At 47.6% G+C, this 26,975-nt stretch overlaps 13 protein-coding genes across 16 annotated transcripts; 6 read left to right on the plus strand and 7 right to left on the minus strand.

Moving 5' to 3' along the window:
* The first annotated feature begins 263 nt into the window (after nt 1-263).
* On the plus strand, nt 264-2,056 carry LOC117145408 (HIG1 domain family member 1A, mitochondrial). The gene is made up of 3 exons (XM_033311048.1): nt 264-459; nt 1,269-1,458; nt 1,722-2,056. Exons 1-3 carry the CDS (start codon nt 366-368, stop codon nt 1,741-1,743), a joined length of 306 nt encoding a protein of 101 aa, XP_033166939.1. The 5' UTR covers nt 264-365; the 3' UTR covers nt 1,744-2,056.
* A 76-nt stretch (nt 2,057-2,132) lies between these two features.
* Nucleotides 2,133-3,456, minus strand: LOC117145407 (antigen 5 like allergen Cul n 1-like). Its single transcript, XM_033311047.1, has one exon. It carries the CDS (start codon nt 2,998-3,000, stop codon nt 2,224-2,226), a length of 777 nt encoding a protein of 258 aa, XP_033166938.1. The 5' UTR covers nt 3,001-3,456; the 3' UTR covers nt 2,133-2,223.
* Nucleotides 3,457-6,908: 3,452 nt separating this feature from the next.
* On the plus strand, nt 6,909-7,944 carry LOC117145409 (antigen 5 like allergen Cul n 1-like). The gene has a single exon (XM_033311049.1). It carries the CDS (start codon nt 6,909-6,911, stop codon nt 7,653-7,655), a length of 747 nt encoding a protein of 248 aa, XP_033166940.1. The 3' UTR covers nt 7,656-7,944.
* A 3,646-nt stretch (nt 7,945-11,590) lies between these two features.
* LOC117145405 (antigen 5 like allergen Cul n 1-like) lies at nt 11,591-12,754 on the minus strand. The gene is made up of 2 exons (XM_033311044.1): nt 12,616-12,754; nt 11,591-12,554 (listed from the first exon to the last, which is right to left on the minus strand). Exons 1-2 carry the CDS (start codon nt 12,733-12,735, stop codon nt 11,880-11,882), a joined length of 795 nt encoding a protein of 264 aa, XP_033166935.1. The 5' UTR covers nt 12,736-12,754; the 3' UTR covers nt 11,591-11,879.
* Nucleotides 12,755-12,930: 176 nt separating this feature from the next.
* On the plus strand, nt 12,931-13,897 carry LOC117145406 (antigen 5 like allergen Cul n 1-like). Its single transcript, XM_033311045.1, has 2 exons — nt 12,931-13,065; nt 13,119-13,897. The coding sequence occupies exons 1-2, from the start codon at nt 12,952-12,954 to the stop codon at nt 13,791-13,793; spliced, it is 789 nt and encodes a 262-aa protein (XP_033166936.1). The 5' UTR covers nt 12,931-12,951; the 3' UTR covers nt 13,794-13,897.
* Nucleotides 13,815-15,992, minus strand: LOC117145403 (putative zinc finger protein 286B). Of its 4 annotated transcripts, none has more exons than XM_033311041.1 (6): nt 15,787-15,990; nt 15,169-15,719; nt 14,734-14,818; nt 14,343-14,665; nt 14,151-14,267; nt 13,815-14,035 (listed from the first exon to the last, which is right to left on the minus strand). In XM_033311041.1, exons 1-6 carry the CDS (start codon nt 15,901-15,903, stop codon nt 13,894-13,896), a joined length of 1,335 nt encoding a protein of 444 aa, XP_033166932.1. In that variant the 5' UTR covers nt 15,904-15,990; the 3' UTR covers nt 13,815-13,893. The 4 variants fall into 4 exon arrangements, 3 of the variants coding, with proteins under 3 accessions (XP_033166932.1, XP_033166934.1, XP_033166933.1); XM_033311043.1 differs by lacking the exon at nt 15,169-15,719 and adding an exon at nt 14,875-14,969 and having other exon boundaries at nt 15,787-15,876; XM_033311042.1 differs by lacking the exon at nt 15,787-15,990 and adding an exon at nt 14,875-14,969 and having other exon boundaries at nt 15,169-15,261.
* A 188-nt stretch (nt 15,993-16,180) lies between these two features.
* On the minus strand, nt 16,181-17,445 carry LOC117143216 (transcription factor Ouib). The gene is made up of 3 exons (XM_033307765.1): nt 17,297-17,445; nt 16,451-17,235; nt 16,181-16,391 (listed from the first exon to the last, which is right to left on the minus strand). Exons 1-3 carry the CDS (start codon nt 17,426-17,428, stop codon nt 16,289-16,291), a joined length of 1,020 nt encoding a protein of 339 aa, XP_033163656.1. The 5' UTR covers nt 17,429-17,445; the 3' UTR covers nt 16,181-16,288.
* An 11-nt stretch (nt 17,446-17,456) lies between these two features.
* On the minus strand, nt 17,457-18,402 carry LOC117143219 (E3 ubiquitin-protein ligase RING2-B). Its single transcript, XM_033307767.1, has 2 exons — nt 18,021-18,402; nt 17,457-17,954 (listed from the first exon to the last, which is right to left on the minus strand). The coding sequence occupies exons 1-2, from the start codon at nt 18,149-18,151 to the stop codon at nt 17,798-17,800; spliced, it is 288 nt and encodes a 95-aa protein (XP_033163658.1). The 5' UTR covers nt 18,152-18,402; the 3' UTR covers nt 17,457-17,797.
* A 65-nt stretch (nt 18,403-18,467) lies between these two features.
* Nucleotides 18,468-21,068, plus strand: LOC117143215 (arfaptin-2). Its single transcript, XM_033307764.1, has 5 exons — nt 18,468-19,046; nt 19,110-19,632; nt 19,944-20,112; nt 20,190-20,297; nt 20,372-21,068. Exons 1-5 carry the CDS (start codon nt 18,824-18,826, stop codon nt 20,414-20,416), a joined length of 1,068 nt encoding a protein of 355 aa, XP_033163655.1. The 5' UTR covers nt 18,468-18,823; the 3' UTR covers nt 20,417-21,068.
* Nucleotides 20,966-21,605, minus strand: LOC117143220 (DPH3 homolog). Its single transcript, XM_033307768.1, has 3 exons — nt 21,367-21,605; nt 21,228-21,302; nt 20,966-21,153 (listed from the first exon to the last, which is right to left on the minus strand). Exons 1-3 carry the CDS (start codon nt 21,472-21,474, stop codon nt 21,076-21,078), a joined length of 261 nt encoding a protein of 86 aa, XP_033163659.1. The 5' UTR covers nt 21,475-21,605; the 3' UTR covers nt 20,966-21,075.
* Nucleotides 21,606-21,631: 26 nt separating this feature from the next.
* Nucleotides 21,632-22,796, plus strand: LOC117143217 (dnaJ homolog subfamily C member 17). Its single transcript, XM_033307766.1, has one exon. It carries the CDS (start codon nt 21,808-21,810, stop codon nt 22,705-22,707), a length of 900 nt encoding a protein of 299 aa, XP_033163657.1. The 5' UTR covers nt 21,632-21,807; the 3' UTR covers nt 22,708-22,796.
* A 102-nt stretch (nt 22,797-22,898) lies between these two features.
* On the plus strand, nt 22,899-25,320 carry LOC117143827 (GRIP and coiled-coil domain-containing protein 1). Its single transcript, XM_033308673.1, has 3 exons — nt 22,899-23,115; nt 23,168-24,992; nt 25,056-25,320. The coding sequence occupies exons 1-3, from the start codon at nt 23,034-23,036 to the stop codon at nt 25,234-25,236; spliced, it is 2,088 nt and encodes a 695-aa protein (XP_033164564.1). The 5' UTR covers nt 22,899-23,033; the 3' UTR covers nt 25,237-25,320.
* On the minus strand, nt 25,285-26,776 carry LOC117143829 (protein arginine methyltransferase NDUFAF7 homolog, mitochondrial). The gene is made up of 2 exons (XM_033308674.1): nt 26,354-26,776; nt 25,285-26,296 (listed from the first exon to the last, which is right to left on the minus strand). Exons 1-2 carry the CDS (start codon nt 26,675-26,677, stop codon nt 25,307-25,309), a joined length of 1,314 nt encoding a protein of 437 aa, XP_033164565.1. The 5' UTR covers nt 26,678-26,776; the 3' UTR covers nt 25,285-25,306.
* Between the last annotated feature and the right edge of the window lie 199 nt (nt 26,777-26,975).

The following is a 26,975-nucleotide window of genomic DNA, read 5'->3' on the forward strand; positions in this document are numbered from 1 at the left end:
CGCGCAAAGCTTGCGAACAGCTGAGAGCGGCTTTCGGTATTTTTATCATGGAGTGTGGCCAGAACAGCAGCCAACTATCGATGCCCTTGATAAGTTTTAATTGTATACAATCAAAATAAATACAATCTACTGTTTAACAATAACCTGAGTAGTTATTTGATCTTGATTTTTTACAAATTACCAGAACTGTAGAACTATATTGACTATTTAAATATTGCTTAGTCTTGGAAACTTTTCTGTGAGCGATAAGTTTTTGCGCTGGTCACATTGCTCGAAATGCTGTCCATTGCAGAAAGTTTCGCGAACGTTGCAAAGCGATTAAACCGATCCGAACCACCCGCGTACATAATATAATATTCGTGAAAATGAGTTCCAAGTCCCTTTTCGACAGCGAGGAGGATGCCGCTCAGGCCAACAAGTTCTCCAGGAAAGCCAAGGAATCGCCCTTCATGCTTGTGGGTGAGTTTTGCCAATTTCCGCACAGCGGAAGTTTTGCCGCCGTGACGTCTCATGGAAACTTTTGGCTCTGCAGCCAGCTAGATACGTACATATCTACCGCAAATTTACGAATGTACAATGCGTGTGCGGCGGGGAAGAAGTCGACTAATCTTGACCTTGGCCATGAGTTTAACGTCAATTTGGGGTCACTTTTTGATGTCACTGTGTGACATAACGGTGAATGCAGTGTGATTCGTAACACGTTCTGGAGAGCGAATGATGTAACAGGAGTATTTCGCAATTCACGCAAATTTCAGGGGAAATGGGATTATCACATCCGTGACGTCACGTAGCCATCTGATCTTCGCGCGTGTTCGAATGTTCAGCTCGCCTGTCTGCGTATGCGACAAATTACAGCTGACGCTGACAAATGCTGACTATTTGGGCGATTTAGCTATTAAAAAGACAACAGTAAAATGCGATGCTTTAAAAAATTTCGAATAGTTTTCGAAGATATGTATATTGATGAAAATAAATAGCATTATATAAAATGCAGTTTTTTAAGTTAAGCTTCAATTTCTAGTTTGTTTAAACATGTTCATTTAGTTAAAAAAAAAAAGGTTATATTATGTGATTTTATTATAATATTATCTAAATTTGTAGCTTCATTTTTGCCAACACTACATTCACATAATTAGTATTTACTTGAATGTTATTATGTTCGCGACGTCTGGCTTTTATCAGCTGTTTCGCATGGCCAGCTAGCAACAACAAGCCATCCGCCGCATGGGCAATAGAAACTAATCGGTGATTTGCACTTTCACTCACAGGTATTGCCGGATTCGTGGCCGCCGGATTGATTGGAGCGTACAAGTACCGGAACCGCGGAACGATGAGCACCAGCGTCTTCCTGATGCAGCTGCGAGTCGCCGCCCAGGGTACCGTCGTCGGATGCCTGACCCTCGGACTGGGCTACAGCATGGCCAAGGAGTACCTGTTCGACAAGGCGCCCAAGGAGAAGTAATGCCCAGTTCCTACTTAGTTAATACTAGCTGTAGCTTAAGTTGTTGTAACGCGTACACAAGGAATCCTGAATCCCAATCCCAATTGAAATCCCCAATACAATTGTTTCATAATTATGTCTATTTCCAAATGCTTTCGGTTTCCACATGTCTATTAACATTCACTCAAACGCATATTCCCATTTTCATGACTGTCTATTTAGTTTTCATACGTTTGGATTACCTTATTTATTTACCCTTTTGATTTAATCTTCATTTTAGTACAAAGTCATTGACTAACTAAATACCATTTGATTGCTCGGCGTCCCTCTCTAAAAATCACAAGATGACATCGGCAATCAGAACCCCTATTTATTGCATCACCATGGTTCATACCTTGGGTAGAATCACTGGAGGGCAGGACTCTCGCAAGTATTCCCGAGCGTCCAAGCCCACCACGTTAGATAATGTTTTGTAAACCTGCGTAAGATTGTGATATTGTGTGTTTTAATGTACAAGTTGAACATCCAAACGAAAGCTGTCAAAGCAGACGACAAGAATGAATACCTCTCGCATGATATGATATACTTAAATAAATAAATTTAGACTAAATGAAACCACCCATCAGTTTTATTTACTATCCGGGCTAACATTTTCAGAACCATCCTAAAACTCAAAAATGAACGGCCGAGATTTTAAATGATAAGCTCTTTTAGCTTTTTATTTGCCAACTTAATAATGGACTCAGATACCAGTAATATTGCTAAGAATCGAAGAAAAGGGTCTACATTGTCTGGGTGTTCTCAATAACCTTTTCGTTGTCGTAGATCTCCTTGGCGTAGCACAGGTTGGGGTAGTCGTAGGCGGCTCCATATCGGTTCTTGCATCCGGTGGTGGCCTTCTCTCCCGGAGTGTAGACAGGCTGACCCACAATGTTCGAGGTGGTGAAGTTACAGGTGAGTACGAAGTGGTTGTAAAAGTCCCGGGAGAAGCGCACGGCAGCACATCCCACATGGGTGTTCTTCTCGGCCACCGCGATGGTGAACTTGGTCACCTCCTTGTTGGGAAGCTCCTCCGGGAAGCTGGCGAGGATCTCGGGAGAAGCATTCGAGCGCTCAGCAAACCAGTTCTCGATCTGCTCCTTTATTATTTCCGCATCGGTGTACTCCGTCTCGGCTCCACTGTACTGGAACACGGCGTTGTTCTGGCCGGCGTAGGCGAATCTCTCGGTGCTGCGGCATTTATCCGGCAGGGACTCACAGGTCTTTACGTTGAGTAGGGCCCGGTGGGAGAGCTCCTCGCACCAGGACATCTTGGCCATGCGAACAGCCTTGGGTAGTCCTTCTATCTTGCCTCCAGCCACGTTGTTGCGCAGCTCGTTGAAGAGGGTCAAGATCAGTTTGTGGTGCGGCTCGATCTTCACCTCACGCACGTCTTTAGGGCAGTTTTCACTGAAGTTCTGGGCGAGAATGGGTGAGAATGGGCGTATCCTTGTTCTTAAAGGACACGCGAAACCGGAAGGTCGGCTCATGTATGGCGCTCTCGATCTGGACAAGTTCATAGACGGGAGTAATTCCCCGTCGGCTTAGCAGCTCTTGCAGAATGCTGTCCATTGGCGTCCGTCTCGCTGACGAACTTAAAGGCCTCGTCAACAAAAGCAAGAAACAAGTCCGTCCGTCGTCCGAATCTGGGCGCCACTAGTGCTCCAAAGATGGAGCCGCCAAAGGAGCAGCCAGAGTCGTCCTCCAAAGCGGAGAGCGGAGATGGCAGCCTGGCCAAGCAGCTGCGAGCCAAAATTCTGTCCACCGGACCCATTCCTGTGGCCGAGTACATGCGCGAAGTGCTGACCAACCCCCAAGCTGGCTACTACATGAACCGGGATGTGTTCGGTCGAGAGGGCGACTTCATAACCTCACCGGAAATATCACAGATCTTCGGAGAGGTAAGATAAGCACATAGATCAGAACCTGTCATCATATCATCATATCCCTTCATGAAGCTCTTAGGAATTTGGCTGGTGAGCGAGTGGCGCAAAATGGGCTGTCCCTCGCCCTTTCAACTGGTGGAGCTTGGTCCAGGTCGCGGCACTCTGGCTAGGGACGTGTTGAAGGTGCTCACCAAGTTCAAGCAGGAGTATCGAACAAGCGATCGTAAAGACCCGCTCGTGGGGAAGACTCACTTCTGTTTCCGTTTCATACGACGGTGGTGGCCATCGCCGTTGCACATTTCCTGCAGCCAGCCAATCGGATTACGAACGGTCTTCTCGCCGGCATCTCCTCCGCCCGTGGCATTCGCATTGCCGTCTCCTCCGCTTCCGCCGACCGTGAGCCCAGTCACTGACGGACCAGCGGAGCTGCTAGGCGATTCCGGCAGCTGCGCGCCGATCAGCTTGTCGATGAGCGCACGGGCCGCCGCATGCTTGGCCTCCTTAAAAATTTAAGTACAATTTGTAGCTTACAAATACAAAATAATTTGGAACAATACTTGGCTGCAATTCCTCTTCGGTTACCTTTTTAGAGTTTCTTGCTTTTGTTGACGCTGGTTCGAAAATGTGCAACGGCGATGGCCACCACCGTCGTATGAAACGGAAACAGAAGTGAGTCTTCCCCACGAGCGGGTCTTTACGATCGCTTGTTCGATACTCCTGCTTGAACTGCAGGAAATGTGCGTGCAACTGCGATGGCTATCACCGTCGTATGTAGTGGCGACTGAAGCAGTAGGTGAGAATATTCTCGATGAATAATCGATAGGGCGGTCAGCTGTGACACACTAAAGTGAGGTCTTACTAGATGTAGCAAGAAGTAGCTAGAATATACCAGACTGTATGCAACCCTATTTAGCTGCACCCGATAAGTTTGGGATATTTCGTGGTTTCCGCCGATGGCCTACGCCTCGACTAATGTTTCCGGTTTGTCTTCTTTTCGATCTGTACAATCAACGCGTCAAGTTGCGAAAGTACGTCGAAAAATTTTAACTTGCGGTCATACGGGATTTTTTGTCGCGCGAAATATCGAAAATACGGCGTTCCTTCGCCTATAGTGGTGCGCGAAATATTCAGCCGGCGATATTCAGCCGAAGAGATCGGCGTTTGTCACGGCCATCTCACTGCCGCCTTGCCGCCAAATCCTAGCTTCGACTGGGTCAAATTGCAGGTTACTGAATTTCGGAATATTGGTGAACTGTAGTTTGATGCGGGAATATAGTCGCAGCCGGAATTGAAGCCCGGAGTGTTTTCGCTGGGCATCTTATACGTTCACATCACTGCCCGGGTCCCACGGTTTTACGGAGCCGCCACCGGCGGGCAGAAGGAGAGACGGCAACTGCGCCAGGCCAAGAAGTGGAGCGTCTTTCCAGCAAGCCGGAGCGAAGGACCAGCCGCAGCAGCAGGACAGCGATCGCCCTAAGCCGGGGCCACCAGGAGGGATATTCAAACTAATTACGATGCAGCCTAAGTAGTGCTTAAAGTAAGGTTAGAGTGAATGGAAAATTTTTGTTTCGCTTGATTGGCAGTCCAGAATGCCCAAAAATTAAATTAAATCCAAGTCAAATCGATCAGAATTTCTGATTATACGGAAAAATGCTGAAAGTCAGACCTAACCTTACTAGAGAGTATTCAAGAAAGTGTCAGAAATCAAAAATTTTTTTTTGTAGTTTAAGATTAACGTTAAGCTATAAAAACATGTACTCGAGTAAGAAACTCGGTCATGCTGTTTAATAATTTTCTTGGATTTAAATTGAATTCTTATTAGTGATTAAAATTTTTATATAGTAAGTGATCTAACCTAAGCGAATTAAATTTTGTTTCCTTTTTGGAAAGTGCTCATACAAAAGTTTGATCGCAGTCGTGTAACCCAAAATTATGCCTCCTTATAGTGTTAGTGGAAAAAGCCACCTTTTCGTTTCAGCTCATCTGCGCCGGGAGATCGATCTTTCGCCGAGGAGTGAAAAGTTGAGTGAGTCTCATTGATAAAACTTTATTTTTATTGGAAATAAGCGGTAGTAAACCGAATAAATTTTGCTAGAGGTCATCTTATAAGGTATACACACTGCAGATAGACAACTGATAATAATGGAGTGGCGCGAGCAGCCAGTTGAAATATAAAGAAATAAAGAAATAAATAAAATTAATAAGTCTCAGAACAAGACCATGGAGAGAACAAAAAAAAAAAAAATTATTGAAGAATTAAATGAAAGTCATGTTCCTTCCTAAAAATATATTTAGCCACTAGTAACTGTAACTTTTAATTATAATAATCTCGTATATAGAATTAAAACTACATTTTCTGATCTCGCAACTCAGAGAAAAACCTTGCGTTAGATTCTGTTGAGTCACACTAGTCTGTATTATTCTTTTTATATTTACTTGGTTCCTTTAGTATGTACGTATTTTTAGATATAAATATTGTTATTAATTATTAAGTCGATATTGAAAATATGAATTGAATGAAAACTAAATACTGACTCGGCTGATGTTTCTCCTGACGTAGGGCACCGAAGGGACCACTAGAGCTATGCTCTTAAGGAAAGTGGTCTAAGGTAGGGTAGGGCAATGCGCGAACACGATTCCACCTGTGCTTCGCAGGCGAAAAATTCTCAAACTTTCCTCCCATTCTAGAACTGTCCGCTTCCGAAACTATTAATTTGCTTCCTCCGATTTTGAATTCTAGCTCCTTCATTTTGTTGTTGTTGCAAGCACGCTCAATTTCTTGATCTTATTAATTATTGTCTGTAACGAAAAGAGATCTGTACAAGCAAGACCACCACACCCATTGCCATGAGCTAGAGCCGACCTCTAAAGCGTGCACCCGCAAGTACAGGTACTCCAGTCTTTCACCATTTTAATTCGTTACACGTTACACGCTTGTTCGGTACTCCTGAACTTTGTGAGCACCTTCAACACGTCCCTAGCCAGAGTGCCGCGACCTGGACCAAGCTCCACCAGTTGAAAGGGCGAGGGACAGCCCATTTTGCGCCACTCGCTCACCAGCCAAATTCCTACGAGCTTCATGAAGGGATATGATGATATGATGACAGGTTCTGATCTATGTGCTTATCTTACCTCTCCGAAGATCTGTGATATTTCCTGCGAGGTTATGAAGTCGCCCTCTCGACCGAACACATCCCGGTTCATGTAGTAGCCAGCTTGGGGGTTGGTCAGCACTTCGCGCATGTACTCGGCCACAGGAATGGGTCCGGTGGACAGAATTTTGGCAGCAGCTGCTTGGCCAGGCTGCCATCTCCGCTCTCCGCTTTGGAGGACGACTCTGGCTGCTCCTTTGGCGGCTCCATCTTTGGAGCACTAGTGGCGCCCAGATTCGGACGACGGACGGACTTGTTTCTTGCTTTTGTTGACGAGGCCTTTAAGTTCGTCAGCGAGATGGACGCCAATGGACAGCATTCTGCAAGAGCTGCTAAGCCGACGGGGAATTACTCCCGTCTATGAACTTGTCCAGATCGAGAGCGCCATACATGAGCCGACCTTCCGGTTTCGCGTGTCCTTTAAGAACAAGGATACGCCCATTCTCACCCATTCTCGCCCAGAACTTCAGTGAAAACTGCCCTAAAGACGTGCGTGAGGTGAAGATCGAGCCGCACCACAAACTGATCTTGACCCTCTTCAACGAGCTGCGCAACAACGTGGCTGGAGGCAAGATAGAAGGACTACCCAAGGCTGTTCGCATGGCCAAGATGTCCTGGTGCGAGGAGCTCTCCCACCGGGTCCTACTCAACGTAAAGACCTGTGAGTCCCTGCCGGATAAATGCCGCAGCATCGAGAGATTCGCCTACGCCGGCCAGAACAACGCCGTGTTCCAGTACAGTGGAGCCGAGACGGAGTACACCGATGCGGAAATAATAAAGGAGCAGATCGAGAACTGGTTTGCTGAGCGCTCGAATGCTTCTCCCGAGATCCTCGCCAGCTTCCCGGAGGAGCTTCCCAACAAGGCGGTGACCAAGTTCACCATCGCGGTGGCCGAGAAAAACACCCATGTGGGATGTGCCGCCGTGCGCTTCTCCCGGGACTTTTACAACCACTTCGTACTCACCTGCAACTTCGCCACCTCGAACATTGTGGGTCAGCCTGTCTACACTCCGGGAGAGAAGGCCACCACCGGGTGCAAGAACCGATATGGAGCCGCCTACGACTACCCCAACCTGTGCTATGCCAAGGAGATCTACGACAACGAGAAGGTCATCGAGAACACACAGACGATATAGGCAGGGATGTATAGCACTTTTATTGATGGGACAATGGAATTCGATTAATATGTATCTTTTTAGTTTAAGTGTGCTGAAAGAATAAATTTAAATTATTTATGTTTGCCTGTACGTAACGGATTTTGCTGTCCAAACAGCTGTTTGCCCAGCAAGTGGTCAGCCCCCTTTATACACCCTGTAGCTGTGGATAAAGTATTCCTATTTCATGATGATATTCAAAACTATATATATTTTTAAGGATAAAATAACAGTTCTTCAATTAAAGCATATAATATTTGTCTTCAATGAATTTAAAGTTTTCTATTTATAGCACACCCTTTTAATAAACCATCTAGCGTTTTATATAATCATTTGAAGTTAAATGCAGGGTATCCAGTGGCCACCACCTAATCCAAAAACATTTCATTTATTTTTGTAGCTTGGTCCAGGTCGCGGCACTCTGGCTAGGGACGTGTTGAAGGTGCTCACAAAGTTCAAGCAGGAGTACCGAACAAGCGATCGTAAAGACCCGCTCGTGGGGCAGACTCACTTTCGTTTCCGTTTCATACGTGTAACGTGTAACGAATTAAAATGGTGAAAGACTGGAGTACCTGTACTTGCGGGTGCACGCTTTAGAGGTCGGCTCTAGCTCATGGCAATGGGTGTGGTGGTCTTGCTTGTACAGATCTCTTTTCGTTACAGACAATAATTAATAAGATCAAGAAATTGAGCGTGCTTGCAACAACAACAAAATGAAGGAGCTAGAATTCAAAATCGGAGGAAGCAAATTAATAGTTTCGGAAGCGGACAGTTCTAGAATGGGAGGAAAGTTTGAGAATTTTTCGCCTGCGAAGCACAGGTGGAATCGTGTTCGCGCATTGCCCTACCCTACCTTAGACCACTTTCCTTAAGAGCATAGCTCTAGTGGTCCCTTCGGTGCCCTACAGGGCAGTTTTTTAGAAATTCATACTTTCAATATCGACTTAATAATTAATAACAATATTTATATCTAAAAATACGTACATACTAAAGGAACCAAGTAAATATAAAAAGAATAATACAGACTAGTGTGACTCAACAGAATCTAACGCAAGGTTTTTCTCTGAGTTGCGAGATCAGAAAATGTAGTTTTAATTCTATATACGAGATTATTATAATTAAAAGTTACAGTTACTAGTGGCTAAATATATTTTTAGGAAGGAACATGACTTTCATTTAATTCTTCAATAATTTTTTTTTTTTTTTGTTCTCTCCATGGTCTTGTTCTGAGACTTATTAATTTTATTTATTTCTTTATTTCTTTATATTTCAACTGGCTGCTCGCGCCACTCCATTATTATCAGTTGTCTATCTGCAGTGTGTATACCTTATAAGATGACCTCTAGCAAAATTTATTCGGTTTACTACCGCATATTTCCAATAAAAATAAAGTTTTATCAATGAGACTCACTCAACTTTTCACTCCTCGGCGAAAGATCGATCTCCCGGCGCAGATGAGCTGAAACGAAAAGGTGGCTTTTTCCACTAACACTATAAGGAGGCATAATTTTGGGTTACACGACTGCGATCAAACTTTTGTAAATCTCTACTCTAAAATTCAAATGAGCACTTTCCAAAAAGGAAACAAAATTTAATTCGCTTAGGTTAGATCACTTACTATATAAAAATTTTAATCACTAATAAGAATTCAATTTAAATCCAAGAAAATTATTAAACAGCATGACCGAGTTTCTTACTCGAGTACATGTTTTTATAGCTTAACGTTAATCTTAAACTACAAAAAAAAATTTTTGATTTCTGACACTTTCTTGAATACTCTCTAGTAAGGTTAGGTCTGACTTTCAGCATTTTTCCGTATAATCAGAAATTCTGATCGATTTGACTTGGATTTAATTTAATTTTTGGGCATTCTGGACTGCCAATCAAGCGAAACAAAAATTTTCCATTCACTCTAACCTTACTTTAAGCACTACTTAGGCTGCATCGTAATTAGTTTGAATATCCCTCCTGGTGGCCCCGGCTTAGGGCGATCGCTGTCCTGCTGCTGCGGCTGGTCCTTCGCTCCGGCTTGCTGGAAAGACGCTCCACTTCTTGGCCTGGCGCAGTTGCCGTCTCTCCTTCTGCCCGCCGGTGGCGGCTCCGTAAAACCGTGGGACCCGGGCAGTGATGTGAACGTATAAGATGCCCAGCGAAAACACTCCGGGCTTCAATTCCGGCTGCGACTATATTCCCGCATCAAACTACAGTTCACCAATATTCCGAAATTCAGTAACCTGCAATTTGACCCAGTCGAAGCTAGGATTTGGCGGCAAGGCGGCAGTGAGATGGCCGTGACAAACGCCGATCTCTTCGGCTGAATATCGCCGGCTGAATATTTCGCGCACCACTATAGGCGAAGGAACGCCGTATTTTCGATATTTCGCGCGACAAAAAATCCCGTATGACCGCAAGTTAAAATTTTTCGACGTACTTTCGCAACTTGACGCGTTGATTGTACAGATCGAAAAGAAGACAAACCGGAAACATTAGTCGAGGCGTAGGCCATCGGCGGAAACCACGAAATATCCCAAACTTATCGGGTGCAGCTAAATAGGGTTGCATACAGTCTGGTATATTCTAGCTACTTCTTGCTACATCTAGTAAGACCTCACTTTAGTGTGTCACAGCTGACCGCCCTATCGATTATTCATCGAGAATATTCTCACCTACTGCTTCAGTCGCCACTACATACGACGGTGATAGCCATCGCAGTTGCACGCACATTTCCTGCAGTTCAAGCAGGAGTATCGAACAAGCGATCGTAAAGACCCGCTCGTGGGGAAGACTCACTTCTGTTTCCGTTTCATACGACGGTGGTGGCCATCGCCGTTGCACATTTTCGAACCAGCGTCAACAAAAGCAAGAAACTCTAAAAAGGTAACCGAAGAGGAATTGCAGCCAAGTATTGTTCCAAATTATTTTGTATTTGTAAGCTACAAATTGTACTTAAATTTTTAAGGAGGCCAAGCATGCGGCGGCCCGTGCGCTCATCGACAAGCTGATCGGCGCGCAGCTGCCGGAATCGCCTAGCAGCTCCGCTGGTCCGTCAGTGACTGGGCTCACGGTCGGCGGAAGCGGAGGAGACGGCAATGCGAATGCCACGGGCGGAGGAGATGCCGGCGAGAAGACCGTTCGTAATCCGATTGGCTGGCTGCAGGAAATGTGCAACGGCGATGGCCACCACCGTCGTATGAAACGGAAACAGAAGTGAGTCTTCCCCACGAGCGGGTCTTTACGATCGCTTGTTCGATACTCCTGCTTGAACTTGGTGAGCACCTTCAACACGTCCCTAGCCAGAGTGCCGCGACCTGGACCAAGCTCCACCAGTTGAAAGGGCGAGGGACAGCCCATTTTGCGCCACTCGCTCACCAGCCAAATTCCTAAGAGCTTCATGAAGGGATATGATGATATGATGACAGGTTCTGATCTATGTGCTTATCTTACCTCTCCGAAGATCTGTGATATTTCCTGCGAGGTTATGAAGTCGCCCTCTCGACCGAACACATCCCGGTTCATGTAGTAGCCAGCTTGGGGGTTGGTCAGCACTTCGCGCATGTACTCGGCCACAGGAATGGGTCCGGTGGACAGAATTTTGGCAGCAGCTGCTTGGCCAGGCTGCCATCTCCGCTCTCCGCTTTGGAGGACGACTCTGGCTGCTTCTTTGGCGGCTCCATCTTTGGAGCACTAGTGGCGCCCAGATTCGGACGACGGACGGACTTATAGCTATACCAGCGCCTGCTGCCGATCCTAAGAGCCTCGCGTAACATTTTTGGCCGGCGAAAAAGTTGCTACAAAAATAAATGAAATGTTTTTGGATTAGGTGGTGGCCACTGGATACCCTGCATTTAACTTCAAATGATTATATAAAACGCTAGATGGTTTATTAAAAGGGTGTGCTATAAATAGAAAACTTTAAATTCATTGAAGACAAATATTATATGCTTTAATTGAAGAACTGTTATTTTATCCTTAAAAATATATATAGTTTTGAATATCATCATGAAATAGGAATACTTTATCCACAGCTACAGGGTGTATAAAGGGGGCTGACCACTTGCTGGGCAAACAGCTGTTTGGACAGCAAAATCCGTTACGTACAGGCAAACATAAATAATTTAAATTTATTCTTTCAGCACACTTAAACTAAAAAGATACATATTAATCGAATTCCATTGTCCCATCAATAAAAGTGCTATACATCCCTGCCTATATCGTCTGTGTGTTCTCGATGACCTTCTCGTTGTCGTAGATCTCCTTGGCATAGCACAGGTTGGGGTAGTCGTAGGCGGCTCCATATCGGTTCTTGCACCCGGTGGTGGCCTTCTCTCCCGGAGTGTAGACAGGCTGACCCACAATGTTCGAGGTGGCGAAGTTGCAGGTGAGTACGAAGTGGTTGTAAAAGTCCCGGGAGAAGCGCACGGCGGCACATCCCACATGGGTGTTTTTCTCGGCCACCGCGATGGTGAACTTGGTCACCGCCTTGTTGGGAAGCTCCTCCGGGAAGCTGGCGAGGATCTCGGGAGAAGCATTCGAGCGCTCAGCAAACCAGTTCTCGATCTGCTCCTTTATTATTTCCGCATCGGTGTACTCCGTCTCGGCTCCACTGTACTGGAACACGGCGTTGTTCTGGCCGGCGTAGGCGAATCTCTCGGTGCTGCGGCATTTATCCGGCAGGGACTCACAGGTCTTTACGTTGAGTAGGGCCAGGTGGGAGAGCTCCTCGCACCAGGACATCTTGGCCATGCGGGCTGCTTTCGGTAGTCCTTCTATCTTGCCTCCAGCCACGTTGTTGCGCAGCTCGTTGAAGAGGGTCAGGATCAGTTTGTGGTGCGGCTCGATCTTCACCTCACGCACGTCTTTAGGGCAGTTTTCACTGAAGTTCTGGATAGGGATTTAGGACATTACCAATGTGAATTCCTGTGAATTAGATATGTGTTCTTACTCCCTTGTTGTTACAAGCCACATGCTTGTCCAGACAGGTGGGGAGAGCACAATAGTCGACGGCAGAGGAAATGCCAACCACAGCTAGGAGAATCACTTGGAGAACCTTGGTGAACGCCATGATGCTAGTTCTTGGCTACTGGATTGGACAGAAGATGGGTCTGCTTTTATAAGGCATTCGAACGGAGCTCGGCCACTTGTGTCTGGCCAGACATTCTTGGAAACTCAGCTGCGAAAATACTGGAAGACATGTTGCAACTGCGGTTCGATTGCCACAGCTTTCCTATAAATAGAGTACTTTGGGTAGCTGGGCCTCAGTCAAAAACCAACGCTGAAGATGGCCATAAAGTCTCTGATTTTGCTTACTTCCCTGCTGGGATTGAGCCTTGCAGCGGATTACTGTGCCCTGCCCACTTGCCTGGACAAGCACATAGCCTGCAACAACAAGGGAGTAAGTAGTGGTAGCTGCCCAAATCCTCCTGGTTCTCACCCATTCTCGCCCAGAACTTCAGTGAAAACTGTCCCAAGGACGTGCGTGAGGTGAAGATCGAGCCGCACCACAAACTGATCCTGACCCTCTTCAACGAGCTGCGCAACAACGTGGCTGGAGGCAAGATAGAAGGACTACCGAAAGCAGCCCGCATGGCCAAGATGTCCTGGTGCGAGGAGCTCTCCCACCTGGCCCTACTCAACGTAAAGACCTGTGAGTCCCTGCCGGATAAATGCCGCAGCACCGAGAGATTCGCCTACGCCGGCCAGAACAACGCCGTGTTCCAGTACAGTGGAGCCGAGACGGAGTACACCGATGCGGAAATAATAAAGGAGCAGATCGAGAACTGGTTTGCTGAGCTCTCGAATGCTTCTCCCGAGATCCTCGCCAGCTTCCCGGAGGAGCTTCCCAACAAGGCGGTGACCAAGTTCACCATCGCGGTGGCCGAGAAAAACACCCATGTGGGATGTGCCGCCGTGCGCTTCTCCCGGGACTTTTACAACCACTTCGTACTCACCTGCAACTTCGCCACCTCGAACATTGTGGGCCAGCCTGTCTACACTCCGGGAGAGAAGGCCACCACCGGGTGCAAGAACCGATATGGAGCCGCCTACGACTACCCCAACCTGTGCTATGCCAAGGAGATCTACGACAACGAGAAGGTCATCGAGAACACACAGACGATGTAGGTGATAGTAGATGTCGGGATCTTGAACATGAATGCGGAACGGAAGCTTTATTAATATCAATTCGGTATATATAATTAACATGCAACTGGCAATAATGAATTCAATTCGGTGAACGATTTTTTCCACGGGAATTGGGGTATGCAGCAGCTTTAGCACGCTCCTCCAGAGTTTTGTGGGCATTGGACTTCAGATGGGATCTGTAGTGCTTGGCTGTCTTAAAGCTAATGTGGCAAATTTCGCAACTGGAAGAGATTGAGAGTGGAAAAAATGCAAGATAGATTCGTTATTTAGTTGCGAATAATGGAAATCCTCATTTGTATTCTCTTTAAATACTTAAGAACTGGGAGGAAGTCGTACCCGTGATCGCGGGTCAAGTTGTGATACTTTTGATGCGTCCTGCACTCGCTGGGTGTTACATACGACTTGGGGCAGTACTCGCACTGGTAGATACGCTTGCTGGCGTCCATGTGAACCCTGCGGAATACATTGGATGAGTTACGTGAGTGGGCGAGTGGCTAAGTGACGGTGGTGATTCGTCTGAAATTCTACCTTTCATGCATGCTGCGGGCGCTGCAAAAGCGAAAGGTTTTGCCGCAGTTGTAGCGACAGATGTAGGGACGCTCGGTTGTGTGGGTTTTCTGATGGGAACAGAGTTCGGCGGCTGTATAAAAGGATGCGCTGCACTGGTCGCATTTGTGGCGTCGTGTGCCCGCGTGGCGAACCAGGTGATTCTTCAGATTGAAGGCCGTGGTCAGATGCTTGCCACAAATGTGGCACACATGCTGGGACGGCGCCGGCCTGAGACATCGCTCCTTGTGCGTCACCAGCAGGATGTGATTGTGGAACTGGCTCATGCACTTGGTGCAGGAGTGCTGCAAAAGAGTATTTCAAAATGCAATCCTTTATCAAAGATATTGAATATTTTAGATGGAAACTTTACCGTCAATGGAAGATTAATCATGTTGCAGTGCCGCGTAAGTGCGGCTGCTGATCGGAAGCCCTCGTCACAGTGGTCACAGACGAATCTACAAGGATAATTAAAGTGTTAATTGTGGCAATTGATTGGTCGGTTCTCTCATACTGTGAATAAGTTGTTCTAGTCATTCAGTGATAGGGTTTAAAGCATTCCTTAATTCCTATCAGAGCAGCATGAATGAAATCATATGGGAAATCGTTCTAAAATAAAAATTAAAACAAAAGTCAATTAATACGGAATGAATGCCAGAACTAGCTAACAGCCAAATTAGCAATGTAACCTAAACATATTTTGTGCCCTGACGGAACCTCTTCTGATCTTTCCCATCCGTTGATGGGAAAATCGTGCAAGATGGGAAATCAAATCATGCAAGCATCCCTCTAAAGTATGATTATTTACTTGGTATCTGGCGGGATGTCGTGCAGATGGTATTTGTGCAGCTTCAGTTCATCCACGTTTTCGAATTCGAGGCCACACTTGCTGCACGTGTGGCTGGAGGAAGTATCCGGATTATCGATAGCTTCACTAGCTGGTTCCGTTTCGGGAGAGAGGGCCATGTCAAAGTGCTCATTCGACAACTGGCTATCTGTGGAAAGTTCTGGAGAAGATTGCGGACTGGTCACTGGCTGGTATGCATTCCTGTACTCTGTTGTTGTCGTGGTCTCTATGGAAGCCACCTCATCCGTATTCTTATCCTGTGGCTCAGGATCGAAGATAAAATCCATGCGATCATTCAGCACTGGCGACAAGTTGGACAACTCATCTGGACAGTCATCCAGCCATTGCTCCGCCAGGCTCTCGAACACCTCCTCCTCCTTTTCCACCTGCCTGAGCTGAAGTTCAAGGAGCTCCTGGGCCTCGATGCAAACGCGGCGAAAATCGATGGCAATCTGCAGGTCGTGCTGGCAGTCCTGGCACATGAACCTGGGCAACTTGTCGTCCTCGTTTAGCTGCAAATTTATTACAGCTCGAGGCATTCATCCAGGTTTTACTTTCGCGAAACGCAACCACACTCACCTGCAAGTTGGTTATGGTCTCTATTTGTCGCAAAACGGAAGAACTCGATGGATCGAAGAGATTCTTCGCTGCCGCAGGATCGGCCATACGTGAACAGGTCCTGCAAATGTACCTCATGACTTGTGTAATGAGATAACACAGCAACCCGATCGATTGGAAGGAAGTGTATCTTTTTTGGTTTGTTTGGACGGAAGAACAAGAAAAGGGGCATTCGCATTTTTCAACCCCACACTAAGTCGATTTCGAATTGTCATTCGCCCAGCAAAGCGGCCATTCCGCCGATTTTCAAAATCTCAATTTTATGATAAGAGTTTTTCAGGAACTAAAGCATTGTATCTGCAGAGCAAAAAGTCTAAAAAAAACCGTTAATGCAGGTGTACATTTTTAATATTTCTACTTTTAGAACCAACCCTTCAAAAATAGAATCAATTGTTTCAATTTATAATAAACTTGTTCTTTCAGCAGTCTTATAAACTTAAACATAAGTTTGTCTACTTGGATTCTAGACAATCCTAGCACTTTCAGCTCTTCGCTGGTGTAATTTGGTGCTTTGATGTAGGGTCAAATGGGATGAGCGCAGGAACCACTGGTCACAGATCTCGCAGCTGCAAAATACAGTCAGTTTGCACATATTTCGGGGAGGACAGCTAGTGCTTTAACTTACTGGTACTTCCGCTGATTGGTGTGCAGCATCTCATGTTTTTGACGCGTCGACGTGGAGGTGAAGGCCATGTCGCAATGCTGGCACTGAAAGGGACGCTCGTTGGTGTGGGTCCGCTCGTGGACCACTTTACTGCTGCATCCTCGGTAGGTCTTGCTGCAGAATCGGCAAGCGTACGGCCTGGCGTCCGTGTGAAGGATCCTATGGCGCCGCATCTCGTTATCCGTGTAGTACTTGGCCTGGCAGATGTCGCACGCGAATGGTTTGTGACCGGTGTGTCGCTGCAGGTGCAGTTTGAGGTAGGTGGAGGACTTGAACACGCCGCCGCACTGGTCACAGAACCATGACTTGGAGTTGCACTTCGCACGCTTGGGGACGCGGGCACTTACTCCCTTCGAGATGATGGACGTGTTATGGAGCTGCTCTTGACAGTGCTCCACCTCCTCTGTTTGCACTTGTTCCTCCTGATTCTCCTCATTCTGAGTTGCATCTTCTGCGTGCTTCGCATCCTCATTATCATTGTGATCTTCCAGCAGAAGCCCAGCTGTATATGCCATTGCTTCACTCATTTCCTGATCTTTGTGGTCCCCCAAATCCTGCTGAAGCTTCTCAACATCCAGTTCATCGAGTTCCTCATCAACTATGTCCCTTTTTCGCAAATGTTTTCTGTTAGCGGCCATAAAGGACTTGTGGACCTCTAAGCACTTATTGCGAAACGCCAAGATCCTGTTTAGCTGCACTTTGCAACATTGGCAAATGAGATGTGGCAGAGTGTTGTCAAATTCGAGCTAAACAATCATTTAAATCAATTAAATAGACAGCATACTTTAGTTGTATTCGCTTACATACATACATATCGGTGATATTTTCCAGTAAACTAATTAATTGATAGTTGCTTTTGTTGAACAGTTTTGTGGCCCGACCCTGCGAATTGGTCACATTTTTGCCGCAAGTTCGGCAAATCGATCGCAGCTCAGACATTTTGACTAAACCAAACAATATTTAAAAAAAGTTTTTAAAAACTCAACTTTATTGTTATGTATTACATTCATGAGAATGGCAAACGAGACAAAGAAGAAGCACATCAGCTGTTGTCTGTTTACTACGTGCGTATGCTTGATGTGTACACACTGACTAAAGGATAGGAAGAACAATCAAGACAAAAATATAAAAATGTATTATTTCTTGGAAAAATCATATAAGTATATCTATCCCAATACTATTCTTTCATTCCAGAACTTTAATCTACATCAGGCTTGTTTTCTCTCGACTTAATTTTTTATACAAAATTCGCCAAATGCAATAGTGCACGTTTATGCTGATATAAGTTTGTGTGTCCCTTGGGGATACCTACACGTCGATTTTCCTTCTGCAGACCGGGCACTGGCGGCCCCCATTAACCAGGTATTGGTAGAAGCATTTCTTATGCAAGGCGTGTTTGCAGCGCAGGGCGACAATTAGACCACTTAGTGGATCTAAACAAATCGTACACAAGTCATCCGGCGACCTGCAATGAAACAAGGGATTTAAGCCAAAGTTTAAGCTTAGAATGGTTCCATCGCACGGCACCAACCTCTCAATTCGACGATCATTTGATAGCATGCGTCTGGAGGAAGGCGAACGGTGGTCCATATTCCAGTTGAAGTAGGCAAAAGCGACAACGGTCGCTATGCCCAAGCCTATTAGTAGGTTCACGTAGACCATTTTCCGCTGGCTATTGGCCTTTCAGCAACGCAATTCAAACGATTAACCAAGAAATAGAAATAAGCAATGAGATTTTCCATGAAATCCCCAAAAATTGAACCGAATTTCCACTTTAGTGTGACCGCAGCTGGTCGGCACTGAAAAACTTGGCCACGACGACTTGGCTATTGATCATGATCAAGAATATATATATAAATTAATTAGACTGCTGGTGCCGCAGAGGAGGGTCCCTCGAAGCAGTCACTGGCTCTCCGACCCCCGTCCCGACGACTTGTCCTGCATGACAGGACTTCCCCATGTTCAAAATTCCACCGTTTCGCCATTAAAATACCGAGTCGCACAGCCGGTATCCAAGCAGTCCAAGTGTGGCATTTAACCACCTACTCGCGCACAGTCACACCGATTTTCAGTTTTCGAGAACACAGTTTGAAGAACTTTATGCGGAATTTTGGGGATTGGAGAATTTCGAGGAGTCTAGGCAGGGATTACTAAAGTCTCGCCTCGCCCAGCGTGCGCCATCTATTTCGGAGTGAAACCTCGAGCGCCGTCGCCCGAGAATCACACACACAGACACCTAATCGGGCACACCCCCACACAAAACGGGCAGACAGGAGGATTTTCCGCTGGCAATTACTCGGTTGACGGGCGGTTAACTTAACGACGGCCATCGCCATGACGGACCGTGAGCGCAGCATTCACGAGATGCTGAAGGATGCGCCCTCGCTGAACGACAGCTGCGGAGCCGTGCACACGGGCACCGAAGGTGGCAGCCTGGTCCTTGGAAGCGCCAGCAGTCACGGCATCGCCGGCGGAGGAGGTGGTGGCGGCAACGTTGGAGTTGGTGTCAGCGGCCCCTTTGGCGCCCCCAGCAGTCTGCCGCTAAGGAACCATTCAGGTGAGCTATTTACGAGTACTCGATTTAGCGGCCAACTGACTCAGCATCGATCTTTTCGTGCAGCACCCACCACACCCATGTCGCCCAGTAGTCCACCATCCGGAAACGGCATCCTCAGCCCCACGGACAGCGGGAGCGGCAGCATTATACGCACTAGCGCCTCCAAGATCGACAGTTTGAAGAACTGGAGTATATCGACGTACAAGTGTACGCGACAGATAATGCTGGAGAAGTTGGGCAAGTCGCAGCGGACCGTGGACTCGGAACTGGAGGCCCAGATTGAGCAGTTGCGCGAGACGCAGCGCAAGTATCTGTCCATCTTGAGGCTAACGCGGGCCTTCAGCTCGCACTTCCAGCACGTGGTCGTCACACAGCACGCCCTGGCCGACTCCTTCGCCGATCTGGCCCAGAAGAACCCCGAGCTGCAGAAGGAGTTCACGTGCAATTCGGAGACGCAGCGCAATCTTACCAAGAACGGCGAGCTGCTGCTCAATGCGCTCAACTTCTTTATTTCTTCGGTGAACACGCTGTGCAACAAGACGATTGACGACACGCTGCTGACGATACGACAGTACGAAACGGCCAGGTAACTAAAGCTATTTCCTTTCGATGTGATGCAACAACGAGGGAAAAATCATCATCGATCTCTTCGATTTTAATTTAAACTCAGCATGTGTGTCTTTATAAAAGACATGGACTTAAACTAGCCTTGTATACAAGCTTGAAACATTGCTTATCGTATTATTTCCTTGAAAAAAATGTAAATACGTTAGTCATAACCGCATTCCATAATAATCTCTACAATGGCAATAACTTTTTATTTCCCAAAGCCATCGTGTTTTATAAAAAAGGCAAACGAATTATATGAAGTAGAAGTAATGTCCTCCTGCCTTTTAGAATCGAATTCGATGCCTACCGCATGGATTTGGAGAACACCAAGCCGGAGCTGACGCCCTCGGCCGCCGCTCTTGAGGAGACCCAGCGCAGCTATGCGCAGCACAAGGAGCAATACGAGAAGCTGCGCTCGGACGTGGCCGTCAAAATGCAATTCCTCGACGAGAATCGCGTAAGTGGTGCCAAGTGGATCTTAGCGATACATTCAGCGAGTCTAACCATTGATCCAATTCGTTTATCTGTCGATAGATTAAAGTGATGCACAAGCAACTGATTCTGCTGCACAATGCCATCGCTGCCTACTTCTCGGGCAATGCCATGGCATTGGAGAGCACTCTGAAGCAGTTCAACATAAAGGTGAGTGAGCAAGGGAGCAGAGTGCTCCAATTAAACTCAGTCCGCACATTCACTTCTCGTCTTGTGGCCCGCAGCTTAAGTCACCCAATGCCGTCACTGGATCCTGGCTGGAGCAGTAGATCGAGTAGACGCAGTTCATCCCTCCCACTCGCGAAGCACGTTGCAGACGGCACCTTGGAGGAGATCGGGACACGTCGTCCACCTCCACTCACTTGCTGAACGAGCACGCTCTCTAAAAGAAAAAAAGAAAAGATCGGTGGCAGAGATGATCAGTATCCGATGCAGTGGACAGACACACTGCATGACGAACCATAACAATATTTTCGCTAAGTTTAAGTCGAATTCCTAAGCCGTAAGCAGAAAGTGAGAGTGGTAGCTGTATGTTATTTATATATTTTTCCAACCGCTTTCCACTGTATGTAACTCTATGTACTACTCACATTTCCACAGCTGGTACGCTGACGTTCCTTTAGCTTGTGTTTCCAAATTTTCGTTCGATTATCATCATATTGTTGACCTCTGCGCTTGTATAACATTTATAACAAAAAGTACGCGGTGCAATATGAGTGTTTTAGTTATAGATATTCTAGAATGTGTGTATAAATCCTTTGTAATTGACCCAAAACGAGTAATCCATAACGAATCGAAACTGTTTTTGCGAGCTTGCATAATTTGAAATCATTGTTTTACTAGTCAACGTATTATTTACACTAAAATGAAGTCTATATATATATAAAAATATATGAATAAAAACTATTTAATTACACCAAACTGTGTGTTAGTTCTTCTCGAGCTTCAGGTCGCCGAGCTTCTCGTTCAGCGCACTTTCTTCATCCTCCTCAGCTTTGAACATCTCCTGAAATTTGGAAAATTTGAGATTGCATGAGTTTTCTGGGGATTTCAAGGGGTATTTCTGAATGAGTCTCTTACCGGATCGTATATGACCTTGATGACTAGGGAGCAGCTGGGACAGGTGGCCACCTCCTCGCCCTCGATTAGCTCCTCCTAAAGTGGAAATTTACCAAGTGATATGGAGTCCAAAAAAAAGGTTGCGTATACGCCTCGTTACCTTGGAGATCTGAAATCGATCGCCGCATGGACAGGGATAGTAGTACATCTCCTCCTCCTCGTCGTACTCGAAGTCCTCGATCTCCACCTCGTCGTGATAGATGCTCATGACGTACTTTCAGCTTATTTCAGCGCCTAAAGCTCATTATATTTGAGGTTTATTGCGATAATTTAGATTAATCCACGCCAAACAAATGGGCACGTTGTGTTGCGGGGCTGCCAACTCGCTGCAGCGAACAGCTGATCCAGTAAACAATTGCAAATGTTTTATTTGCATTTTTGGACCGCCGGCTGCAGTTGTGAAATAAGTCTCGTTGCTGCGCTTAAAAAAAAAAATATATATATATAAAATAGTATATTTTAGCTAACTTCTGCCCAAAGAAGAGAAACTGCAAAACAAACCCATGTTCCAGTTGTAAAATAAGTAGTAAAATAAGACTAAATGGCTAGCAAAAAGTACAGTGACGTGAATCTTTACGATCTTCTGGGCATTTCCCTCGAGTGTGATCAAAATGAGATACGCAAGGCGTACCGCAAGAAGGCCCTCGAGTGCCATCCCGACAAGAATCCGGACAATCCGAAGGCAGTCGAGCGCTTCCATGAGTTGTCCAAGGCCCTGGAGATCCTCACGGATGAATCCGCGCGCGCAGCTTACGACAAAGTGCTGAAGGCCAAGAAGGCGGCGGAGCTAAGGACTCGCCAACTGGACGGGAAGCGGCAGAAGCTGAAGCTGGAGCTGGAGGAACGCGAACAGGCGGCACTGCACAAGCTGGCGAAGAGCAGACCATACAGCACAGTGACCAAAAGCGACGAGGAGGTGCTGCAGGAGCAGATCGAGCGGCTGCGCCGCGAGGGTTCCCGCCTGCTGGAGGAGGAGCAGCGAGCCATGCAGGAGCAGTTCCGGCGCAATCACGCGGAGCAAAAGAAACTCCAGCAACAGCCGGTCCAGTTTGATTCCGCCCAGCATCGCATCAAGATGAAGTGGAAGGCCGAACCCGGCCAGGATTACACACAGCAAGAGCTGCTCAAGTATCTGAAGAAGTACGGCGACGTGGTGGCCCTGGTGGTCAACAGCAAGCGACGCGGACGCGCCATGGTGGAGCTGGCCACGCGCGAAGCCTGCGACATGGTCTTGGCCTACGAGAAGGGCGATCCCGCCAAGCCGCTGCACTTCGAGTGGGTAACACCGCCGGCAGCAGACAAGCAGACACCCAAATCGGCCACCACTGGGTGCAGTGTGTCGTCTACCGACTACGAGGACCTGGTCATGCGAAAGCTGCGCCAAGCTGAGGAACGTAAGAGGCTCATTGAGCAGATGATGAAGGACGACGAGGGCGAATAAAATTAGATTGAGTTAGGCTAAACATTTAATTTACTTTTAATTAGGCTAAAAAAAATCAATTAAAAACTATGCTGCTGATTTTACATTTATAAATTTGTTTATTTATTATTAAATAATGATTGAAATACCTCAAAATAAAACAAAAAAATTTTGAAACCAGAATATTGGCAATTTTTAGTGCCTGAGCAAACATGACAAGTTGGCAGGCCCGCGTGCCAGCTGCTGAAATTTGTTAATTAAAAAAATGCAAAAATGACACGGGAGATAAATAAAGTGAACTACTAAGCGTACTGAAAGTAAATCAACTAATTCCCTTTCAAGGCGAAATGGAGAAGCGACAGAGGGAGCTGGAGGCGCTAGTGTCCACCCAAAAGGAGCAACTGGGGCGCTATGAGAAGCGTCTAAAAGGTGAGCCATAGATGAATTTGCAATGCAATGGATTAATGAGCCCAATTTGCAGACGTGGTCACTGCCTACAAGGGTCTGCTTAAGGAGAAGGAGGCATTGGAGACGAGTCTGGCGGCGCATGCGGAGGCCACGGCAGTGGGCGAGTCCGAATCGCCGTCCAGGGAGCTGAAGTCTAAAAAAACCAGCGCCGACTCTGCGGATGGAGCAACCGAGGGCGTTGCACAGGGTCCTTTTGTTCCGCCAGCCGAGGGTCAACTGCAGACCCAAATTATCACCCTGATGAACTCGCTGGCCACTCTTTCCGCTGAGAAATCCCGCATGGAGGCCTCCTTCCAGGCGGATAAAAAGCAACTGCGCGGCCAAATCGCCCAAAAGGAGCAGACCATACAGGAGCTTAATACGCGGGCCAAGGAGCAGGCTGCGCAGGCCAAAAGCGACGTGGACGAGGTCAAGGCAAAGTGGATTGTGGAGCGACAGGAGCGCGAGAAGGAGACCAACAACCAAATGCTCATGATCCGCGAACTGCAGAAGCTCTATGCTGACGAGCGGCATCTAAAGGACAACATCGAGATGCAGTTGAACAACTTCAAGACCCAGTTCGCCAGCAACGAGGCGGAAAATAGCCGGCTACGGGAATTGCAGTCCCAGCTAAAGGAGGCTCGCTCCCAGCTAAAACAGTTCCAGACCAAGGCCGAGCACTCTGCAGCAGCGTCAGCGAGTGCAGACAGCGCCGCTCTCGTTCAGCAAGTGCGCCTTGAGATGCAGCAGCTGAAGGAGCAGCATTCAGTGGCCATTCGTCAAGAACAGCGACGCGTGCTGCGAGCAGAGGAACAGAGTCGCAGGCAGGCGGCGCTGCACGAGGATCGCGTGGCCAGTCTAGAGGCACGCCTGGCGGAGCTCAGCACCACTGTGGGCACCTACGACCGCCTGCGTCAGCAAGATCAGGACAGCATCCATGATTTGAAGCAGCAGCTGCAGGATCTAGAGCAGGCACACGTGCGTCCAACATCCAATTCAAGGGCGCTTAACGAAGATGTGGACGTAGCCACGCTGGTTGACGAGATGGTGCGCCTGAAGAAACTGCTTACCACAGCCAATGCCCGTTCTGCCAATCCACTGGATCTCGGGGAGATCCTATCATTTAGCGGCCAAACAGCTACGCGAGTCGAGAGTCACGCCCACTGCGAGCAACAGCTTCAGGGTGTGCAGCAAATGCTCGAGGCATCCAAGCAGCAGCGACAGCTACTCGAACAGAAGGTGCAGCTGCAGCACTCGCACATCCAAACGCTGCAGGAAAAGGTGCAGGTGCTTAATCGCAACATCGACGAGGCGGAAGTTGAACTAAAGCAGCAGGGCGAAAAGCTGCGCCTGGCATTGAAAAACGAGCGAACCAAGTGGCAGGAAGCCAAGGCTGAACTTGAGAACGAGACGCGCTGCAAACTGAACGAGCTGGAACAGCTACTGCAGAAGCAGCGCCAGAGGTCACTGCAGCTGCTGGACGAGAAGGAGCAGGAGATCAAGACACTGCAGACCTCCTTCGAGGTCTTTCACTCGGCCAGCGGTGTGGGCAGCACACTGGCCACACCCACACTGGAAGCAGCTGCCGATTCCTTTCACTATTCCTCCGACACCGACAGCGTAGAGGGCGAGCAGCGGGAAAGGAAGGTGAAGGTGCGCTCCAAGAAAATGTCGATGGGCGAGAACTGCCACATGCTGCACTACGCCAACGAGTTGGCGCGCAAGGACATCGAAATCACGACACTGCGGAAAGCCAAGTACGCCGCCGAGTCGACGCTGCGAAAGGCGATCCAGGACAAGGTGACATCTCAGCAAGAAATGCACGAGAAAATCGAGTGCCTGGAAGAGCAGGTGGACAGGTGCGTCGTTGTTATCTTATTTTATCTTCGAAAGTCATGCCATGATCTCTACTCCCATTCTAGACTCGAACGTTGCAAGACGCGCGAGGGTGCCAATCTGGAGTACCTGAAGAACGTTATTATCAGCTACATTGTTACCCGAGACGCGGACGGCAAACGTCACATGCTGAACGCCATCTCGGCGGTGCTCCAGTTCACCACCGCAGAGATGCAGGCGATCAATGCATCATTCCAGAAGAAATAACATTCGTACTTTTGTTTAACAATCATGTGCAACATATTTAAAACTCTACAAACAGATCCTAAATAGATAACTAACTAAATCCGACGACAGGGTATTTGTCTAGGTGGGTAGCCAGCACGCCGGGAAACATGGCCAGGAACTTAAAGCGACTGCCCATCTGGGCGGGATCTGTGAGCATCTCGTAGCCAGAGCGAATGATCTCCTGATTTTCGGGCAGCGCATGTGCCAACAGCTGCTCCAGTCGAGCCTCGCCCTGCATTCGCTGCAGAAACAGTCCCTGCTCCACGGGACCGCAGCAGTGAACATTTCCGCGTGTCTCGGCGATGTGCCGCACTAGCTTAAAGTCCACATCGGCCGTGAGATCAGCACTGCCCGGCTCCACCAGCGGATCGTGCAGCTTGTGCTGCTTGAAGGCACGGAAAGTGTCGGTTTTCTCTCCAAAATGGCCATAATCCATGACTAGAGCGATGCCGCCATCCCGTTCAATGCGCTCGGCGAGCAGTCCCACCTGTCGTTCCGTCTCCAGGGAGTGCTCCAAACAGGATCGTGTCTCGCCGGGCAGAGGTCGATAAAGACTCGAAACGGGCGTTTGGCTACGTGAGAGCACATATCGGAAGCTACCTTCTTGTGCGCCATCAGAGGATGCCACATCGATGAGCACCTCCTGCCACTTGCCATCGACCAGTTGCAGCTTGTGCACAGGCAGGGCGTCGAAGAACTCGTGGGCGAGAACTAGAGAGAATCCCTGGGGCACATCCTCTAGCCGACGGTGCCAGAATGCCTTCGTTCCACTGGCCGTTGTGCCCTCCTGGTAATGGGGCAACTGTGAGTCCTCCGGCAGGGTTTGGTGGGAGTAGCAGAAGCGCTGTGCCTGTGCCTTGCTCAGAAACGGACTAACCTCCACCATGTGCATCGAGAACTCGGCGTCCTGCTTGAACTTGGTGAGCACCTTCAACACGTCCCTAGCCAGAGTGCCGCGACCTGGACCAAGCTCCACCAGTTGAAAGGGCGAGGGACTGCCCATTTTGCGCCACTCGCTCACCAGCCAAATCCCTACGAGCTGCGTGAAGGGATATGATGATATGATGACAGGTTCTGATCTATGTGCTTATCTTACCTCTCCGAAGATCTGTGATATTTCCGGCGAGGTTATGAAGTCGCCCTCTCGACCGAACACATCCCGGTTCATGTAGTAGCCAGCTTGGGGGTTGGTCAGCACTTCGCGCATGTACTCGGCCACAGGAATGGGTCCGGTGGACAGAATTTTGGCCCGCAGCTGCTTGGCCAGGCTGCCATCTCCGCTCTCCGCTTTGGAGGACGACTCTGGCTGCTTCTTTGGCGGCTCCATCTTTGGAGCACTAGTGGCGCCCAGATTCGGACGACGGACGGACTTATAGCTATACCAGCGCCTGCTGCCGATCCTAAGAGCCTCGCGTAACATTTTTGGCCGGCGAAAAAGTTGCTACAAAAATAAATGAAATGTTTTTGGATTAGGTGGTGGCCACTGGATACCCTGCATTTAACTTCAAATGATTATATAAAACGCTAGGTGGTTTATTAAAAGGGTGTGCTATAAATAGAAAATTTTAAATTCATTGAAGACAAATATTATATGCTTGAATTGAAGAACTGGTTTTTTATCCTTAAAAATATATATTTTTGAATATCATCATGAAATAGGAATACTTTATCCACAGCTACAGGGTGTATAAAGGGGGCTGACCACTTGCTGGGCAAAC

Source organism: Drosophila mauritiana, chromosome 3R (assembly GCF_004382145.1).
Source record: "Drosophila mauritiana strain mau12 chromosome 3R, ASM438214v1, whole genome shotgun sequence".
Lineage (NCBI taxonomy): Eukaryota > Metazoa > Arthropoda > Insecta > Diptera > Drosophilidae > Drosophila > Drosophila mauritiana.

Coding starts and splice junctions, on each gene's coding strand:
- LOC117145407 (XM_033311047.1), bottom strand. CDS start 3,000: ATGAACTTGTCCAGATCGAGAGCGCCATACATGAGCCGACCTTCCGGT.
- LOC117143215 (XM_033307764.1), top strand. CDS start 18,824: ATGACGGACCGTGAGCGCAGCATTCACGAGATGCTGAAGGATGCGCCC. Junction 19,047..19,109: donor GCCGCTAAGGAACCATTCAG/GTGAGCTATTTA, acceptor CTTTTCGTGCAG/CACCCACCACACCCATGTCG. Junction 19,633..19,943: donor CGACAGTACGAAACGGCCAG/GTAACTAAAGCT, acceptor CCTGCCTTTTAG/AATCGAATTCGATGCCTACC.
- LOC117143827 (XM_033308673.1), top strand. CDS start 23,034: ATGGAGAAGCGACAGAGGGAGCTGGAGGCGCTAGTGTCCACCCAAAAG. Junction 23,116..23,167: donor CTATGAGAAGCGTCTAAAAG/GTGAGCCATAGA, acceptor CCCAATTTGCAG/ACGTGGTCACTGCCTACAAG. Junction 24,993..25,055: donor CTGGAAGAGCAGGTGGACAG/GTGCGTCGTTGT, acceptor CTCCCATTCTAG/ACTCGAACGTTGCAAGACGC.
- LOC117145409 (XM_033311049.1), top strand. CDS start 6,909: ATGAGCCGACCTTCCGGTTTCGCGTGTCCTTTAAGAACAAGGATACGC.
- LOC117145405 (XM_033311044.1), bottom strand. CDS start 12,735: ATGGCGTTCACCAAGGTTCTCCAAGTGATTCTCCTAGCTGTGGTTGGC. Junction 12,555..12,615: donor TGGCTTGTAACAACAAGGGA/GTAAGAACACAT, acceptor ATCCCTATCCAG/AACTTCAGTGAAAACTGCCC.
- LOC117143216 (XM_033307765.1), bottom strand. CDS start 17,428: ATGTCTGAGCTGCGATCGATTTGCCGAACTTGCGGCAAAAATGTGACC. Junction 17,236..17,296: donor AAAATATCACCGATATGTAT/GTATGTAAGCGA, acceptor ATGATTGTTTAG/CTCGAATTTGACAACACTCT. Junction 16,392..16,450: donor ACCAATCAGCGGAAGTACCA/GTAAGTTAAAGC, acceptor TGTATTTTGCAG/CTGCGAGATCTGTGACCAGT.
- LOC117143829 (XM_033308674.1), bottom strand. CDS start 26,677: ATGTTACGCGAGGCTCTTAGGATCGGCAGCAGGCGCTGGTATAGCTAT. Junction 26,297..26,353: donor TATCACAGATCTTCGGAGAG/GTAAGATAAGCA, acceptor CCCTTCACGCAG/CTCGTAGGGATTTGGCTGGT.
- LOC117145403 (XM_033311041.1), bottom strand. CDS start 15,903: ATGAGGTACATTTGCAGGACCTGTTCACGTATGGCCGATCCTGCGGCA. Junction 14,666..14,733: donor TGATTAATCTTCCATTGACG/GTAAAGTTTCCA, acceptor ACTCTTTTGCAG/CACTCCTGCACCAAGTGCAT. Junction 14,036..14,150: donor AACTTGACCCGCGATCACGG/GTACGACTTCCT, acceptor AATCTCTTCCAG/TTGCGAAATTTGCCACATTA.
- LOC117143219 (XM_033307767.1), bottom strand. CDS start 18,151: ATGGTCTACGTGAACCTACTAATAGGCTTGGGCATAGCGACCGTTGTC. Junction 17,955..18,020: donor AATGATCGTCGAATTGAGAG/GTTGGTGCCGTG, acceptor GTTTCATTGCAG/GTCGCCGGATGACTTGTGTA.
- LOC117145406 (XM_033311045.1), top strand. CDS start 12,952: ATGGCCATAAAGTCTCTGATTTTGCTTACTTCCCTGCTGGGATTGAGC. Junction 13,066..13,118: donor TAGCCTGCAACAACAAGGGA/GTAAGTAGTGGT, acceptor ATTCTCGCCCAG/AACTTCAGTGAAAACTGTCC.
- LOC117143217 (XM_033307766.1), top strand. CDS start 21,808: ATGGCTAGCAAAAAGTACAGTGACGTGAATCTTTACGATCTTCTGGGC.
- LOC117143220 (XM_033307768.1), bottom strand. CDS start 21,474: ATGAGCATCTATCACGACGAGGTGGAGATCGAGGACTTCGAGTACGAC. Junction 21,303..21,366: donor ATCGATTTCAGATCTCCAAG/GTAACGAGGCGT, acceptor TTTCCACTTTAG/GAGGAGCTAATCGAGGGCGA. Junction 21,154..21,227: donor TCAAGGTCATATACGATCCG/GTAAGAGACTCA, acceptor TCCAAATTTCAG/GAGATGTTCAAAGCTGAGGA.
- LOC117145408 (XM_033311048.1), top strand. CDS start 366: ATGAGTTCCAAGTCCCTTTTCGACAGCGAGGAGGATGCCGCTCAGGCC. Junction 460..1,268: donor ATCGCCCTTCATGCTTGTGG/GTGAGTTTTGCC, acceptor TTTCACTCACAG/GTATTGCCGGATTCGTGGCC. Junction 1,459..1,721: donor GACAAGGCGCCCAAGGAGAA/GTAATGCCCAGT, acceptor TCTTCATTTTAG/TACAAAGTCATTGACTAACT.